Raw genomic sequence first — 19,174 nt, 5'->3', positions numbered from 1 at the left:
AAATGGGACAATTCATTTATTTGCTTAAAAACTATTTTTTGTATCTATCCAGTACTCCGTATGCTAACCTACCCCTAAATGTTTAATGATCAATAAAAACAGTTCAAATAAATGGTTCGCCAAATTTCAGAAATGACCATTAGTTGAAGGCGTTATTTCAGTAAGTTAAAATGAAGGATATTTTGTGCATTTATAACTCTGCTGGGAAGCGCTGGACTGTGAGTGATGCCAGTCTTCTCTTATCGGATTCTAAATTCTTTGATCTAGAATGTCTTGTCTAGGAAATTGGGAACAACAAATAGTTTATAGTTTGATAATTTTAGGATAATATATCAATATTTTATTCAGTTTGCTTAATTTTAAATTATTTTGTAATGTAGGGGTTGCAAATTTTCTAGTACACAAAGAAATCTGCAAAACTTCCGCGCGGTACCTGACTTTCGAAAATTTATGTTGGTATTTAATATGTCGAATTAGGTCAAATAGTCTTTGAGCTAAGAAAATAAACTTGTTTCGCTTTAATTATAGCAGTTGGTCACTCTGACCTTCTATGAAGTAAATCTACCTCTGCAAATAAGACCATTGAATGCAATCCAAGACTTTATCCAAAAAGGGGGGGGGCGGTTTTGAGCCAACACCCCCCCCTCCACCTGAAATTTTGTCCACCTGAAAAACCTCCACCTGAAAAAACCTAACCCAAATACATATAGACATATTTTGATGCATAAGGTTAACAAATTTCTTATTTTTGTATATCTATTGAAAAAAAAGACGCGTGCCCCTTCTTATAATTGAAAAGTATATTTTGCATGCCCAGAACTTTCGCCAAATGACCCCATTGAAAGGAACAATGTAAAAGTTGAAGCTGGCTTTAACCGCCACATTTAACGAGTTGACGTATCAAATTGTGTCTGACACTTTTAAGGAAATGAAGGATAAACAGATGGAATGTCGGCCATAATGCACAAAAAAAAAAATGTATTTAGTATCTGCGTTTCAAAGATTTTTAACATTTGTGTACTATAAAGTTACTAGGTTCTAAAAATTTTCTGTAAGGCTGTGTTCTAAATATTGATAGCAAACTGAGGACACTATTCATTTATGTTCTGTAATCTTTACAGATTATTTTTTTTTGTCTAAGTCCTCGGAAAAGGGTAAATTTTCTCTTAACAAAACACATAAATATATATTCTTGTCCGCTTTTAAGTATGTAAAAATGATAGATAATCTTTTTTTGTGGCTAATGAAATATTAAAGTTTCGATCTTTTCTGTAAATATTTGCAAGAATCCAACGGTAGAACAAAAAAATAAAGAGGCTTTTCATTTTAGGGAACTCGATATAAGCTAACTTACGACGGTATGTGGCATCTTGACATACCAAAAACAAGGCAGTACGACAATGGCAAAGTCGAAGTTTTGGCCAGAAATTCTGCAGGTGAAGCTTATGCATGTGCTGAGCTGAAAGTACAACCCAGAAACGATGACTATAGGAACGTTTTAAAGAACTCTCCTAAACGTAAGAAGAAGGAACTGTTATTCCTGCAATTTTCGTTTTTCTATTATCAATTATTACCTATTATCAATCCTATTATCAATCTATTATATATTATTTTTCTATTATCAATTATTATCAATTTTCTATTATCAATTATTATATATCAATTTATTATTCTATTATCAATCTATTATCAATCATTCAATTTTATTATTAATTCAATTGATTTTATTATTAATTATCTATTATCAATTATCAATTTTGTTTTTCTATTATCAATATTATCAATTTTGTATTCTTATTATCAATTTAGGCTCACTTCTAGGCTAATTATTTTATAGTTTCTTTTGTTGAAAGCCACAGCTTCTACAACTATCATTGCCACAAACACAACTACCGCTCCTAACAACGTGTATGCAACTCTCACAGACGCAGTGAATTTAGCATGAAATTAAACCACAACTAAAAATTGACACCTGGGTTTCAAACCTTATTTATATATTGTTGTATTAAGTCAAAAGGGCGTAATCATTGTTGAAAATGTATGGATTTATGTCCTTTTGACTTTTTATTGAAAATCACGCCACTTTCAATTTGCGAAGATTTCACACGACTTGAAACACTAACACGAAGAAATACGGACACAATCAAATTACTTGATGAACCTCTGCAACATATTCAAATAATCTAGCGGTATTACAGAACGTATTAGTTGACAGTTGTGCTATATCCTCTACTTTGTGATATTGAAAAATTGAATACTTAAGAATTAATTACACTACAAGACAACAAATGTTCTTTGGATATTTGTTTTACCTTTTGTGCCTGGCATATATTGAAAAACTAATGTTACTAAAGTATTAATTTTATGCATTAATATTTTCAGTGCCTTTCCACGAGGCAGCCACGTATAGTTGCACAGTATAATAAAAATAATATATAAAATAATAATAATAATAAAAAATAATAATAATAATAATAATAATAATAAAAAATATTGCAAACCAATGTGTGCAATATTATTGTACTCCGTTATGCACTGAACGAGCTAAATATTTAGAGAATATTCTCGTCTCTCTTACAGCTGTATTTATTTCTGGTTTAGCAAGGACTGGACATCTTTTTACTTCCCCAGAAATAATCAAATTTTTTGCCATTATTATCTAAGCCTTTTTAGAAAAAGATAATATCTATGCTTTAATAAAAATTGTATAAAGTATGTAAACCTTATGTATTCGAGACTCAGCTTAAAAAAGAAAAAAATATTAAGTCCAGCTTGTTTTTGGTATGTTATTGTTTTTCTTGTCAAAAAAGAAAAAAACGCTCAAAAAACGTGAAGTTATATATGCTCTGTAGATTATTTATGAAGATGTAGATGCAATCTTTTGACGGTGATGCATTAACTTGTATCTGCATGGATATGCTTTTTTAACACTGTTGGTTTTTACTTTTATTAACAAAATATGCTAATCCCAACGTAGAGGTTTTTGTGGCAATTTTCGCTTTGTGGTTTTGTCCTTTTTTACCTTTGTCATCGCTGTGTATGTGCGATGACATTTATTGGTACTTTTCTCCCTTCCGTTGTACAACGTGGAAAAGCAAGCAGTGTTTACTATTCATCAAAAGAAATTCAAATGAATTTGGGTACGAATTTAGATCGTCTAGTGATTAAACATGTTACACATCTCAATTAAAAAAAAATAAAAAAATATCAATATAGAGAATTTCGAATTCCTTGTGAAGGCCACACTGTTTTTCCATCATGTGTGAGCAAAGACGCGCCAAAAAAAATTCCCAAAGCCTCAAATTATATGAAATTCTGAAGATTCATTCTCACTTAATTGTCTTAAGAATAGGTTTTATTTTTTGTAATAAATAATTAATGTTAATCTTTTTTGATAGCTTGACTTTAATATAATTTCTTAAACATTGAGCTCAAAGTTGAGAAAAATTGCCTATGATAAATATTAGCAATCCATAAATAACGCTAGTTGAGACTAAACCTAGATTTGGAAGAGAAAATGTTGCTGATACCAACTAAGGTATTTATGCTTGTTTTTCTTCGAAAGTTTTATTTTCATTTTTGTGTTTGTGTTTATGTGTAGTGAATGGCACACTGTGATTTGGTTTTGCAGAGCAGTCAATAAATTCGTAGATTTCTAAGATTTTACGAGTTTCTAGATCTAGTTGTAACTTTAAAATGAAAATATTTTCACATAAAGTAATCTTTTTGCTTAAATGTTGGCACAGAGAAACAGAGATTGAAATCTCGTGGCTAAAAAACTTATCATTTTTTCTAATGGCTTATATTTTCACAAAGGACCAATCAGTTCGTTATTTTTGTTGTCGGAAAATTTCAGCATGTTTTAAAGCCAATCCAGTTGAAAAAAGATGTTTTTTGTCATTCCAAAATTAAGAAATAATGTGACAGATTTGCGAAAATAATGCACAGATGTAAACTGTTGAAATTGAAAAAGTTATATCTCTTTTTCTATTTTATGCGAGATTTAAGGACACTTCTTCTTTTTTGGAAAGATACCCCCTTTTTGCCCAAATCTGTTTGGTGTACCTTTTTGTGTAGTTATTAGGTCTTAGCATGCTCATTTCAAAGTGGAGACTTGTTTGTTTCCCCATAGCATGGTACGATTATGATCTCAAAAGCTATCAGCGCGAAAGACAGGAAGTACAAGAAGGAGAATTATTCCGAAAATACGATGAAAAGAAAGGACAGACAACTGTCGAAGCGGGTGATCTGGTCAAGGAGAAGTTTGTGCACGAAATAGAAACAGACTGGCAACAAGAACTAAAGAGAAAGAAGAATGAAGAGTATTACAAATCATTGCGAGAGGTTAGTTTTAACATTTTAAAGGTGTGAATTCACTATGGTCACAACGTAGAAATGTCTTAAAGAATAAAATATCTTTATTTTGCATTAAAGCTAGCTTAAAAATAAGTAAATTTAAGGCGAACTGTTAGTAAATTTGTTTTTACTTCGAATTAATATAATATATTAATAATATAATATATAATATAATAATATAATTATTCGAATTAATAATATAATTAATATAATCAGGATTTTTTTTCAGAGTGTACAGTAAGTCAGAAACATTTTTTTTTTTGCACTTTGTTAAGTTTTGACTATTCTGAATCCTAGGAAACTTAATCAGTGCTTTTTCAGAAAAATTTCAATAAGAATCCCCCAAAAATAGAATGTTTGTATTTCCCCTTAATTTCCCCGAAAAGTTAGACTCTTTAAAATCAACTACTAAATTAATGTCCGTGAACACATAGATGTTAACACAAAGCACAAATCGTTAATCTTAATTAGCATTAGTTTTTGATGATATTAGGGAAACTCCAGTTTTCTTAAAGGGAAACTCCAAAAACTGTGGGCACCGCATTTAATTTATTTAATTTCAAATATAGTGTATTTAGTTCAATACGTTTAATGTATTTAATTACAAGCTTGGTACTTGTATGAAATTCCCCCTACCTAATATTCTTCATCTAAGTAGAACCTAAGTATAACCAGTTTCTTGTCAATGTTTTTTGACAAACGTATTTCAGCTATATATTTGCACATTAGGGATGGGGGGGGAGTAAAGGACCTATGTAGTTCCCATAATTTGGTTAATAAAGTATTAAATATTCATCATTTTTTTTTTATATTTCATTAGGATTGAGCGTCACAGAAACAGACCCGCTATACTTAACCCCCCGCCCAATGTGCAAATATATAGCCCGAATTTGTTTCTAAAGTATTATATTTAATCTTAATTGGATATATTTCATTAGGATTATGCATTAGAGAAAAATATATGAAGAATATTAGGTAAGGGGTATTTCATATAAGTACCATAAACTCTGTCTAATTTTACTTGTTAACTAACCAAACTCTGTGAGTATGGTAATACTAGATGATATAGCTGAGTGTAATGCATTTTGTATGTTGTTTTCCACAGCGCCACTCACAATGGAAGAGGCCCAATCTGATTTTATTTTTTGTGAAGAGCCGCTAATTTGAGCTGTTAACAGTCAACACAAAATTCTCACCGAATTTGCAGTCTGACAAAGTAGACGAAATAGATATATGAGGATAAGATGTTTATTTCAAAAATATTCATCATGAACCCAGATCAGCCAAATTTGTACTTCAGGGTTCAAAGTAAGAAAAAAATACAAAAAAAAATACTAAAAAAGGCTAATAAATAAATCAAAACAAAAATTTGTATAAAACTGGCTAAAAAACATTAACGCCTAATAACACTGAACGAATAATCATTCGTTGGATATTATGTGAAGGCGTCATGTAATAAAATTGGTGCAAACAAAAAAGAATTAGGAAAGAGAAAAAATAAGGTCTCAAAAACAATAAAAACCAATAAAACTGGTCAAATCTATCAAGAGATTTAAGAGTCAATAAAATTACAAAAAATCAAAGAGTCAATGAAATCGCAATCAGATTTCCCGGAATATTTTGATTTTAGTTGCCCCTTTTTGACTCAGATGCTACTGCAACTTTTTAACCTGCTGTTCAAAGGGTACAAATTATCCTTTGCATTACACTTTAGTCGAATGCTCGTACAGCTTTTCTCAAAACGTTAGCAACCTTGGTACGGTGTTTTACTAGAGTAATTATTTTTTTTTTTTATTTCGGTCATATGCCTTATCTGAAATACAATTTTGTTTTGTTAATTAAATTACAATAAACATACATAAATATATTATTGCAGCTTGAAGAAAGTCAGCTTTCTAAAGAGGCTCAAATGAGAACTTCTTCGCACCAGTTCGCTATCCCAGGGGAAAAAGTTGTCGAAAATTCAGTCACAAGAGGAATGGCCCAGAGTTACCTTACCAAGGTGTAAGTATTTTTTTCCTTGCTTTTAAAAGACCATTCGAAAGTTTCTTAGCTGCCTTTTAAGTATTAGTTTAATTTTCTATTTCTCTCTCCCTCACGCTCATTTTTTCCTCCTTTTTTCCCTTTTTTAGTCTCTCTCTCTCCTGTTTATCTCTCTTACAACATATGAGTATACGTGAAGTAAGTGCTTATTTCATTTTAACCAATACGGTCCAGCTTTCTTGAACCTTCTATGAACGTATTGTAAATGTTAGATATTGAAATAACTGCTCAGTTAATAACGTATAGTATAAATATGAGAATCATCTAGTAAATGCTCATTAAAAATTAAATCAAAGTAACAAAGTTCCCCTACAAAAGGAAAGGTCATTGCCCCAAAATCTAACCAACGATACAAAGAGGGACCCGGGAATACCTCGAGTAAATACACTATCTTTGCGGATTGGTAAAGGAAATTGGGATGTGCAACATACCTCTTACAAATCTTAAATTACGGAATAAGTATAGTGGGACAAGTAGCCAACGCGGTTAAGTCATCAGGACTTGAATTATTATTTCCATTTAGATCCGATGTACCAGGACTACAAAAAACTAAATACTTTAATCGCAATACAAAGGAACAATTGTACACCAAAAATCAGCATTAATCTTGTTTAACGGTAATTTATTGTTCACATTTTTTTTTGTAATTATGCTTTGTATATTACCCAGTTAGTTGTAATAGAAATATGTAGACAAGAAAATCAATAAAGAATATATCATTTTGATCATTTAGCAAAAATTTTCATTAATTATAACTTTATAATTTAGTGATGGGAAAGTGAGTAAGCCTTCTGCGACACCAGCATCTCAAAGGAAAACAAAAGAGAGGTACAGATATTGTAAAATTTCTGTCTACCCTGCTCATTCTACACGTTTCCCTTGTTGGCTTATGTAACTAATATAATGCAAACTTTGATGATGTGTCCACGCATGTTTCTCCAATGATGATTTTGAGCTTTGTTTGTTTTTTTTTTTTTTCATTTTTTAAGCTGTGGTCTAAGTTTTTAAGCCATGTCTAGGCAAGCTTCAACGGCTCTGGAAAATGTTAGCCCTAGACTTTTTACATTAATGGAAAGCAACTAATATACTGTTAAAATGCATGTATTTTAATACATTTATATCTTTAATACACTAATACATTTATATATACAAACATAAAATCTTTTTGTTTGTGAACGCAGCCTTGTTGCAAAAATTACAAGTTTTCTTCGAATCATAAATTCTCTTTAACTATTAATACTATTGTCAAGAGTGTATATATATATATATATATATATATATATATATATATATATATATATTTGCCTGTAAATTTCGTGAATTTATGCCATTGTTCTCTGTTAGGCTAGTTATACTTAAAAAAAAAGAAATTTAATTTAATTTTGGTGCTAGCTAGCTCTGGAATTTAACGGCATCTTACCATTATTTGCTCTAGCGTTATCTAAGATTTTGACAATTCCTAGATCTTGATGTTAGCTATATCTTGTGTTGGCTAAATCTAATTGGTAATTAGTCTTTATCTTGTAGCAATGCTTCCAAACAAGAATCGTTTTGGAATGTTTTTATATTTTTATTCTAAGTTTGTTAAAAGGATAACATTAAGCCAGTGTTTCCCCTATCCCTGAGTTTTTCGGGGATAGCCCAAATTTTACCGAGAGAAAATCGAGTTTCCCCAAATCTCCGTGAAACCTATAATGAGCACGAACAAAATACGGTAATATTTATAGCTAATTTTCGCTAGCGTTAATTTTCGAAGAGATTTAAGAGAACACGATATTCCTTTGGGGGAGGTCCAGAAAAACCTGAGAAATTCGAGTACGGTAGAAGCGCTGTGTTAAGCTTCAAGGTCTTAATGTAAATAATTGAGTCTTAATCTTGCAGTGAATCTAATGTCGTTACATCGTCGCAACAATTTAGTAGCCAGCAGCAGTACTCAAACGTGCAGCAATATTCAAATATTCAACAGTCTGCATCGCAGCAGCGTCAGTCGTTTGATTATCAACAAAATTCTGCTGTTCAAGACCACATTGACAATGATGGTTTAACTAAAACTAGTGATTCTGCTATTGATGGTGCAACCGGACGTAAAGTGTCTGAAGTCTACTTAGATTCACAGCGAGTTTATCTACCACCGGAGCCTATTGAGTCAGCTGTGCATGGAAGAGAAGTTCACACAGCAACTCAGAAGCAAACCCAGAAAGAAGTGAGTAATGTTTGGGAATTAATTGTATTATAGCAGTAAAGCCGGTTGAATGACAATCATAAAAAGGATAATAAAAAAAAAATAGGCACACACCCACATGTTTTAAGTCCGAAGAATTATTTTACTATAAAACAAAAGACTCTGAAACACAAAACATTTGACAAAAAAATCTGCCTCCTTCCCCTAGCCCTAAAATTTGATGTCTTCTTCCCTCCCTCCCCCCCCCCCTAGGGAAACTTTCCTCGTTTCAATTGGATCCCCTCGTTGGAAAACAGAATAATACTAGATTTTACTCAAACTGCCCATAAAGTTTGTCGCAGTTTTAAAGAAACATAATTTTGACCTAAGTATCTTGTTTTAACATTTCAAATGTATTTAAAAAGTTTTTTTTATTTAAATAAATAAATGCGTAGCTGATAAATTCAAGCGTAAATGAAATTGCGTAGAGTGGAAGATTTCAATTAAAAAAAAAAAAAAAAAATATTATTTACTCTTCAACCTTACGGAGTATGTACAGTATTTTTTAAGATTAAGGCTCAATCACCTTTGGAAAGTCTCGTAATTTTTGCACATCATTACATTCTGGTACTAATGGAATGGCAATGGTGATGTTTGGATGTGATTGCTTTTTGGTATGTAATCGTTTTTTTTTTTTCAACTGCAGGGTATTTGCTTATATCTGCTTGACGAGTCCTTCTGGGAGGAGTTGAGTCTTTCTGTATAATTATTAATCGACTCTTATTATTTTCAGGTGAAAGGTCAGCTAGAAATAACAAGGAAAATTACCGCTACAGAAACCACAGAAGTAGAACATAAGGGTCGGACACAAGAAAGAATTGTACAAGGACCTGTCGTAAGTCCATACTATTTTTTTAACTCTGTCCCATCAGATTCTTTAGAATTTCTGGGGCAGTGTTTAGGAAGATTCTAGGTATCCTCTAAGATTATAGGATTCCGAAGGCTGAAAATTCTAGGGAAGTTACAGCAAGACGACAATTTTAAGCTGTTTTAGTCTTCCACGCTCTGGCTATAATAATAGTACTAACAAAAATAATAAAATTTTATATTTCAAAGCTTATAAGCCATACATAAAACATTTATATATATAAGACTAAACAGGTAGCACAACATACATTTAAAAAGATAATCAAATTTGAATTTAATATATTAAGTCCGATCAATTAAACTAGAAAAAGTTTGTAATATTCACTTGAAGATATGTAGTTGGGTAAAAAGAAAACATATGGAAAACTGATCAGAAGGGAGGCTCAGAGTTCGTCACTGAGGAAAGTAAAGTCCACGCCATCTAGTTTTGCCCGACAAAATCGAAAAGCTAATCAGAACAACCTCACTACAAAGTTCCTATATTTGTTTCGCTAATATATTTTGCTTAAAATCGGATCGGAGTTATAAGACCCATTTGCCAAATTGACACATTAAGTATTTTAGTTTACTTTGTTTGTGTCTAGACTTTCTTCTGTATCAAACAGTTAGTGGTAACTAACTGTAAGTAAGGAGCGACGCGACTCAATAGTAACAGAAATTCTAAAAAACGGAATGCGAATACCAATAGATGTATAAAAAGAATTGGCTTATTTTGCTGATTTCAAATATATAAAATTTATTAAATTTAGTGTTATCTATCAAAGGCTACGAGCCTAAGTAAATGGGCCTGATTTTCAAAAAAGGGTAGAAACATCCCCTAAAATTAAAAAGAATCTTAAAGAGAATCACAACATCAGATTCAGCTTATCAGAGAACTCTACTGTAGAGGTTTCAAGCTCTTATCTGCGAAAATGTGGAATTTTGCATTTTTAGCCAGAAGAAAGATCCCGGATGCGTTTTTATATTGTTGCTTTTTCCATTTTGTTTGTTTTTTTTTTCCAGGGATGATTGTAACAAACCAATGGTCTTAGAATATCGGGAAAAGGATTATTTGAACGGAAGTCAAAAGTTGTAGTGCCCTTTTTAAGTGACCAGAAATATTAGAGGCCGACTAGCCGCCCTCCCATGCTTCTTATTTCCTCAAAATCTTCCGATCAAAATCTTGTGATAGCCATTTTGTTCAGCATAGTTAAGAGGTCTAATATCTGTGCCTAATATAACTCCCACAGCTCGTGGAGAAAGGTCTTAAAGTAATAGAATTTGGCCATTGGTTGCGTATAGTATTTGTTATTGGGAAGTATGCATATATTTTTCGGGTGGGGGGTGAATTTTCTGCTAGGAGATTTTTCACACGAGAATTTTCCATGAGGAGAAAAGTTTTTTGTGGGGGGGGGGGATTTTTCCGTGGAAGTAGAGTCGAATTTCCCGGCATTATTTAAAAAACGCTCAGAAATAAAGTAAAAACAAGTTTAATTTTTCAACTGAAAGAAGGAACGGATTAAACTTAAAGCGAATAGAAATTATTACGTATGTGAGGTAAGTTACTTCTTCCTCAATGCCCTGCTCTAAACGCTAAAGTTAGAATTTTGTCCCAATCCTTTAAGAAAGACTCCTGAAACACAAGGGTCGTTTACTTAGAACTATAAGAAGCTTTTTTAAAATTTCTAAAACACTTTAGCATGAAGAGTAAAGGCATTGAGGAGGGAATAATATCTGTTCGTTTTTAAGTTATAATCTGGCACCTTACTTTCAGTTGAAAAAACCTGTTTATTTTTATTTAATGCTAGTCTAGCCCTAACTATGTTGTAATTGATAACAAATGACTCTTTCAATCTCTGAAGCTTTTAGTAAGGTGCCAAAAACTCCCCTCTTTATGTTTTCTATATCCTTTGAGTGAAATGAAACCTCATCTCTCTGGGATGAGGTTGACTTCGGGGAATAGCCCCCACTAACCGTAATCCCTACATTGTTCTCTTTAAACTTCTTTAAGAAACTTTTCAATCTAACTGCCACGTTTCAAAGTGTAACCGACCGTACAGTAAGTAAGGTGCATATAGTAAGGTGCCTCTTTATGTTTTCTATAGCCTTTGGGTGAAATAAAGCCTCATCCATCTGGGATGAGATTGAAACCGGGAAATATCTTCCTCCAACTGTAATCCCTACAATGCTCTCTCTGTAGACTTCTTTAAGAAACTTTTTACTCTAAATGCCACGCTTCAAAGTGCAGCCGACCGTATAGTAAGTAAGGTGCTTATAGTGAGGTGCCTCTTTATGTTTTCTATATCCTTTGAGTGAAATGAAATCTCATCCATCTGGGATGATGCTGACACCATGAAGTAGCTTCCACCAACTGTAATCCCTACAATGCTCTTTTCAAACTTTTTATGAAACTTTTTAATCTAAATGCCACGCTTCAAACTGCAGCCGACCGTATAGTAAGCAAGGTGCATATAGTGAGGTGCCTCTCTATGTTTTCCATACCCTTTGGGTAAAATGAAATCTCATTCATCTGTGATGAGGTTGACACCGTGAAGTAGCTTCTACCAACTATGATCCGTACAATGCTCTCTTTAAATTTCTTTATAAAACTTATTAATCTAAATGCCACACTTCAAAGTGCATCCGACCGTATCCTGCAAACCGCATTTCGGGACTAGGGAGCCACAAACTGACATTTAAACTACTGTAAATGGAGCAACAACACGCTGCAATCAACCCGCAAATTGTTTCTACTAATATAAATCATTAATAGTGAGTCAAAAGAAGTGTTTATGTGTTACGACCCACTTTGAGCTAAGATTAAAAACTAAAATTTTCTTTTAATTTTTGCACTATCATAGATGTAACTGTGTTGAGATAATTGCGAAGTAAATACAAAAAGGATTATTTTGTATTATATTATATTTGCTGTAATTAAATGCAATTTTACTATAAAAAATAAAGTAGGTATGACTATTCATATCTACCCAGTAACAAGGTTTTTTATCTCCTTGACATTTATAATTTCGATTAAAATCATAAACATTGAAATACGTCTTTTAGGCTAAGCACGGAATTATAGCCTATGTAATAAAGGCACACTCACGGTACATTTTGTAAATCCTTTCAAAATGAATTTAAGTAATTTCAGAAACTAGAATATACGACCTTTTAGGCTTACACCTATATCTTTTTTCCTTCATACATTGTAGAAAAAAGTAATTTTGGGGTTCTAAAATTGTCACTAAATAAGTATTTTGCAAATTTATTGTGACATTACAATAACCTATCCCCTTCGGTCAGAACTGCTGATTAATAGAGGGGGAGGGCCGAGTTACTCAAATCTGTAATTTCCAACTCTAAACTATAATATTTTTAGCCAATTTCGTAGAAAATTCCCATATACTACCTTTGTGTGTAAATATGTAATTTAGTAATAATTGCATCTAAAGGCAGGTAATTTACTACGTCTAACTTTACATTCATAAATTGATTTAAATTACAATTGAATTAGTCAGCAATATTCGTTTCTAGATCTCTTATTCTCCCGTGTCTTCTAATATTCATTATAAACACCTTAAACGTATTTTCACTCAAAATTGCGCTTTTATTGATTTCTTTGTTAGACAAGACATAAAGAATGGAGGGAATGCTTGGAGCCAGATATTGCAATGCTAGAGCTAGGAGAAAAATCTCCAAACCATGACTTACCAATATCCTCTTCATCATTAGCTGCCCGACTATTACTGGGCTTATAATAACCTGACTAATAACAAGACATACAACGTTTGATCTGAGATTTGACATATTCACGATTCTCATTTTTTTTGGTACCACTATGATTGGGAATATTGTTCTTTTACTCTTGATGATAAACTTGTAAATTTTGTAATAGCAAATTACTGTAATAAAACCTTTTATTTCGAATATGATCAAGTACGCAATAGAGTCAGGGTAAAAATTAATTGAGGGCATTTTTAGGGAAAGAATGTCCTCCGTAAAAGAAGGATTTATCAATGATCTGATTCCCGAAAAAAATATAGCGAAAGTCAGTACTCCGTAAATAAATTTGGCAACTACTCGTTCCCTAAAGCGAATAATTATCTTTGGGTGAAAAACACATATATATCTGGCGATCGCTATAAGGGTGGTTGTTTGAGAATAAGTTGTTATTGCAATACCCCTAGCAAAGCGTAGAGCCTTTAAAAAGAAATGAGGGTATTCTTCAACTTCCCATAAAAGCCAAATAATCATCAAGGGAGTACATAAAAATGAAGTCAGAACACCCAATATTGCTTGAGTAACTATAATTTTATTAATTAAAGTTTCTTTATTCTTAATTACATTTATACGTTTTAGCATGAATAAATTGAAGACAACTCCCAAAAGAGATACGAGGGAGTAGATAAATACCAAAAATGGTAAAAAATCCAGAGGTCTCTTTAGTGAATCTTCATTGTCGTCCATTGTTAATGTTTTTCCACTATCGTCCTGTAGTGTACTCTGTCAAGTATTTTGAATACCTCCTGAGGTATTGTGTGAATCTGCATGTTTTCGAAGATTAATAAGTCTTAACAAAAACTTCAAGCTATTGCACAGAGATATCATTATGTCATACATGTAAGGACTAGTTTTAAAATCATAATCTAATCTTCATTTGTGGAAACTTTACAAAATGTTTTTCTAAAAGTATTTAGTAGTTCACCATATTGCCATCAGCAGCTCTTACTATATCAACAGCATGTCATAATAGCTGAAGACGTATGAGCTTTTAAAGGTTAAAATTTGAAACTAGATTACAACTTACGCCAACACTCATGAATATATGTTTTTAAATATATTTTTTATAATCAGGTACTTTCACGAAAAGAATGCTTGTTCACTCCAGGTGGAGCTAACGACGCTTCGAGAAATGTCTACTTTATGAAAATGTAGCTTAATTTCTAGTCATAAAGCTTTTTATAACACTGTAAAGCACATATATTGTATCTAAACTAACTGTCAGCTAATCCTTCCTCGCTCTGCCGTCTTACCAGTTTTTGTAGTGATTTATTGCGCTTGATTTCATCACCCTTTTAATTGTGTTCAACCCATGAAAAACCAAAAATATGAAACTTTTGAAATACACAAGTGAGCTATTGTTAGCCGTGTTTGAGTTTTTCAGTTCCTTGGAAACAACCTTTTTTTCCGAGTTTTCTCCAGTTTCTTTAAGACCTTCCAATTAGCCTATTTGTTATTTTAAATAGGTATACTGATGGTCAAGACAAGCCAGCTATTTGCTTGCCGGAGAGTTCGCAAATCTGTCTCTTGTTGTCTTGTCGATCATTATTATCAGTCAGTAATTTAGAGCTATTCTCCTGATCGATAACGGGCTGTAAGCAAATTAGATAAAAAAAAAACAAGTTTCTTTAACTGAAAGTAAGGAGCGATATTAAAACTTAAAACGAACAGAAATTACTCCGTATATGAAAGGGGTTGTTCACTCCTCAACGCCCCGCTCTTTACGCAAAAGTTTTTTACTCTTTTAAAAAGTAGAATTGAGAGAAAGAGTCAAACTTTAGCGTAAAGGGCGGGGGGTTGAGGAGTGAACAACCCTTTTCATATACTGGGTAATTTCTGTTCGTTTTAAGTTTTAATATTGCTCCTTAATTTCAGTTAAAAAAAATTGTTTTTATTATTTAATTTCTGAACGTTTTTGAATTAATGCATGTTTTGATTTCGGCTCTTCACGAAATTTGCATATTAATTTATTTTTATGGCTAAATGATTTTCTCATAGTTTTGATCGGACGATTTTGCGAAAAAAGGAGCGGGGGAGTAGGCTTAGTTACCCTCCAATTTTTTGGTTATTTAAAAAGGCAACTAGAACTTTTAATTTTTTACGAAAATTTTTATTAGTGAAAATATACGTAACTTACGAATTAACTTACGTAACAAACTTCTACATTCGTATGTTTTTATTACGTATATGAGGGGGTCACGCCTTCGTCTATACCTCGCTCTTTACACTAAAGCTTAAATTTTGTCCCCATTGCTTAAGAATGACCCCTGAATCCCAAAGGCCATAGAATAAATAGTTGAAATTATTAAAATTACTTTAGCGTAAAGAGCAAGGTATTAGGAGGAGGTGAACCCCTTATATGTCTAATAATTTCTGTTCGTTTTAAGTTTTAGTGCTGCTCCTTACTTTCAGTTGAAAAAAACTTTTTCATCTTTGTTTTTTCAATGTTCTTTAAAAAATAGCTAAAAAATCCTGCGTCCCCTTCATGGAAATTTTCTTACCCCATGACAAATTTCTCCATGGAAAGATCCCCCCGAATAACCCCCTCCCCCCAAACCCTGCCCCCCCAACCAAAAAAATCCCCCTGAAAGCGTCTGTACACTCCCAATAACCATTACTATGTGTAAATACTTGTCAAAGTTTGTAACTTGTAGCCCCTCCCAGGGGGACATTGGGGGAGTAAGTTGTCCCCAAAGATATAGTTATTAGGTTTTTCGACTATGCTGAATAAAATGACCATCCTTGGCAGAACTTTGATCCGGTGACTTCTGGAAAAAAAATGAGCGTGGGGGGGCCTAGGTGCCCTCCAATTTTTTTGGTCACTTAAAAAGGGAACTAGAACTTTTAGTTTCCGTTAGAATGAGCCCTCACACGACATTCTAGGACCACTGTGTCGATACGATAACCCCTGGGAAAAAATAAAACAACAAAAAGAAAACAAATAAACACGCATCCGTGATCCGTCTTGTGGCAAAAAATGCAAAATTCCACATTTTTGTAGATATGAGCTTGAAAAACGTACTGTACGGTTCTCTGATACGCTGAATCTGATGGTGTGATTTTCGTTAAGGTTGTATGACTTTTAAGGGGCGTTTTCCCCTACTTTCTAAAATAAGGCTAATTTTCTCAGGCTCGTAACTTTTGATGGGTAAGTCTAAAATTAATGAAACTTACATATTCAAAATCAGTATTAAAATGCGATCCTTTTGATGTAACTATTGTTACAAAAAATCCATTTTTTAGAGTTTCGGTTACTATTGAGACGGGTCGCTCCTTACTACAGTTCGTTACTACGAACTGTTTGATTGGGTTCTTTGGTGAAAAAGACGAACAGAGATTGTTCGGTGAAAATTCTGCTGGTTTACCCTGGATGTGAAATTTGAAAATTAAGATCCATGTTGCTTTAAAGAAGCGTAATAAATTGGAAATATTTTGTAGTTTAATATTGCAATTAAAATCCTTAAAAAAATTCTTGTTCATATCTTGTCGAGTTCATTTATTCGACAAAAACAATTTAATACTAAAGGAAAAATTTACCATCATATTCCCTCGCGAAGCTATTTGGCTGGAAATGTGGAGAGAAAGAGAAAGAGAGCGAGGGGGGAGAGGGAGAAAGCGTTTGCATGTTTCGTATGTATTAAAAATACAAAAGGTAATATTTGTTCGAAAAAGTATTACATTTTCAAATTTACTCAATTTAAACTGGTATCCACGTTTCTTATTCTTCTACGTCTTTTAGGATTAAGTTTAGAAACATTTATCGTTTTCTTACTAAAAAACAAATATTTACTTGTTTCGCTATTGAATAAAACATAAAGGATTGATGGGATGCTTGGAGCCAGATATTGTAAAGCCAGAGTAGTAAGATAAATCTCTAAGCAATGGTTTAACAATAATCTTTCCATAATTAGTTGTCCGACTACCAGCGGAAGAATGGCAACCTGGCTAATAACGACACATACAATGTTTGACTTTAGATTTGACATGTTCACAATTCTCATCTTCTTTGGTACCACTGTAATTGGAACTATGGTTCTTCTACTTTTGATAATGAATTTATAGATTTTGTAGTAGCTAATTCCAACAAAAAAACTATTAACTTCGAACATGATGATGTATGCAGTAGTTAGGGGGTAAAATTTATGTGAAGGCATTTTCAGAGAGAATAGTTCTTCCGAAAAAGAGGGCAGCATCAACGACCTGACCCCCGATAAAATTATTGCTAAAACCAACTCTCCATAAATACATTTGGTGACTAGTCCTTCTCCAAAGCGAATAATCATTTTTGGGTGAAAAACACACAAATATCTAGAAATGGCTATGAGGTTGGTTGTTTGCACATAAGCTGTAAATGAAACGTTCCGCCCAAAGCGCAATAATTTCAGAAATGACTTTGGATATTCATCAACGTCATACAAAAGCCAAACAATCATCAATGGAGTGCACAAAAGTGAAGTCAAAGCTCCCAACACACCCTGAGCCACTATTATTTTATTGATCAAAGTTTCTTTATTGTTGACGGCACGTACATGTTTTAGCATTACTAAATTGAAGACAATTCCCAAAACAAATACCAAAGTATAGGTAGATACCAGGAATGGTAGAAAATTCAGTGGCCTTGCAAATGAATCTTCTTTGCTGTCCATTGTCAGTGCTGGAGCTGCAATTGGTATTGCTGATTCCTTTTTCAAGAATAAAAATATTTATTAAAGCATTCTTAATTCTCTTATATACTAATTATTGATGGAGTATGAATACAATTCTATTTAATGTGGTGGAATTTTATTTTGATGTTAATCTAGTGATCTAATTTAATCAACATCATCCGATCTCCAACTTCTGGAGATGATCTCCAATATTTTCCTTACCGATTTATTAGTTATTCATTATACCGTTTGAATTTTACAGGACACTATCCACCTTTTCTTGCAGTCTGTATCTGATAAACCCTAAATTTGTCTTTTTTGGAAATCACATTACTGTACATTCACCATTCCTGAAAGACTGAAACTGTTACACTCCTGAAACAAGCTACGCACGCAATGTCAACGCTTATAAAATGATTGTTCATATATGATTAAAAAGAACTGATAGCATACTTCGAACTATCAGCTCGCTTATCATGTCATATGTCTGCTTTCAATGTTAGTTTTTAGTAAATTAAGAATCATTAACTCCAAATCAAGGATAATACATTGATACGGTACACAAATTTAAAAACTGTTACAGTCCTCAAATAAGGACTGTAACAAATAAGTCCTCAAATTACAGTCCTCAGTCCTCAAATAATTATATATAATATATATATATATACTAAGTCCACTAGAATGCCTTATAGAATTTAAACTAACTGCCCCTATAGCACGTGTCATGTATCCTTTCAGTGCTTTTTCTAAGTATATTAGGATTCAAAACGCCCCAAATCACGGATTGGAGGAACTCTAAAATAGACAATTGTAACCAATGTTTGAGTACTTCAGTTTCTAGGAGACAGCTTCTTCTTTTAAAGTTTCTTTCAGACCTTTTCTACTTTTCTTTCAGAGCTTCTAATTAGCTTAATAATCTTTTTTGGCTTTTCTATTTCATAATATGAAAATATGGTGAACATTTAAAAAGAGGATTAGGGAGCCTTCATAGGGTAGGGAAGTCAGTTATTGCTTTTGAACTTCATGCTGTAAAACTAGGAAGTGAACATTTTAAAAGAGAGAGAGGGGGAAGGGATCTTAATTAGAAAGAGGTTTTGCAACATTTGTCTGAGAAAACGGTTTTTATTCCAAATATCTAAGATGCAAATGTCTGATGGATTTTTTTTTCGTACTTTTTGTGAAAAATTACTCCACTGTACTTGAAATTTAGATTCATCAAACGTCTCGATCAGAAAAGGTAAAAGCTAATATTATTCACATAAGTTCAAGTGAAATGTCAGAG

At 32.7% G+C, this 19,174-nt stretch overlaps 1 protein-coding gene across 10 annotated transcripts in view; it reads left to right on the top strand.

Annotated features, from left to right (window-relative positions):
* LOC136033704 (titin-like) overlaps positions 1-19,174 on the top strand; it is a 369,666-nt gene that overhangs the window by 110,273 nt on the left and 240,219 nt on the right. For all 10 annotated transcript variants that reach the window (XM_065714570.1, XM_065714567.1, XM_065714566.1 and 7 more), the window contains exon 23: positions 1,331-1,517. In XM_065714570.1, the coding sequence (XP_065570642.1) occupies positions 1,331-1,517 (187 nt within the window). The remainder of the gene's footprint in view (positions 1-1,330; positions 1,518-19,174) is intronic.

The sequence above is a fragment of the Artemia franciscana genome, chromosome 12 (genome assembly GCF_032884065.1).
Source record: "Artemia franciscana chromosome 12, ASM3288406v1, whole genome shotgun sequence".
NCBI lineage: Eukaryota > Metazoa > Arthropoda > Branchiopoda > Anostraca > Artemiidae > Artemia > Artemia franciscana.
This window is presented reverse-complemented; position numbering and strand designations above follow the sequence as displayed.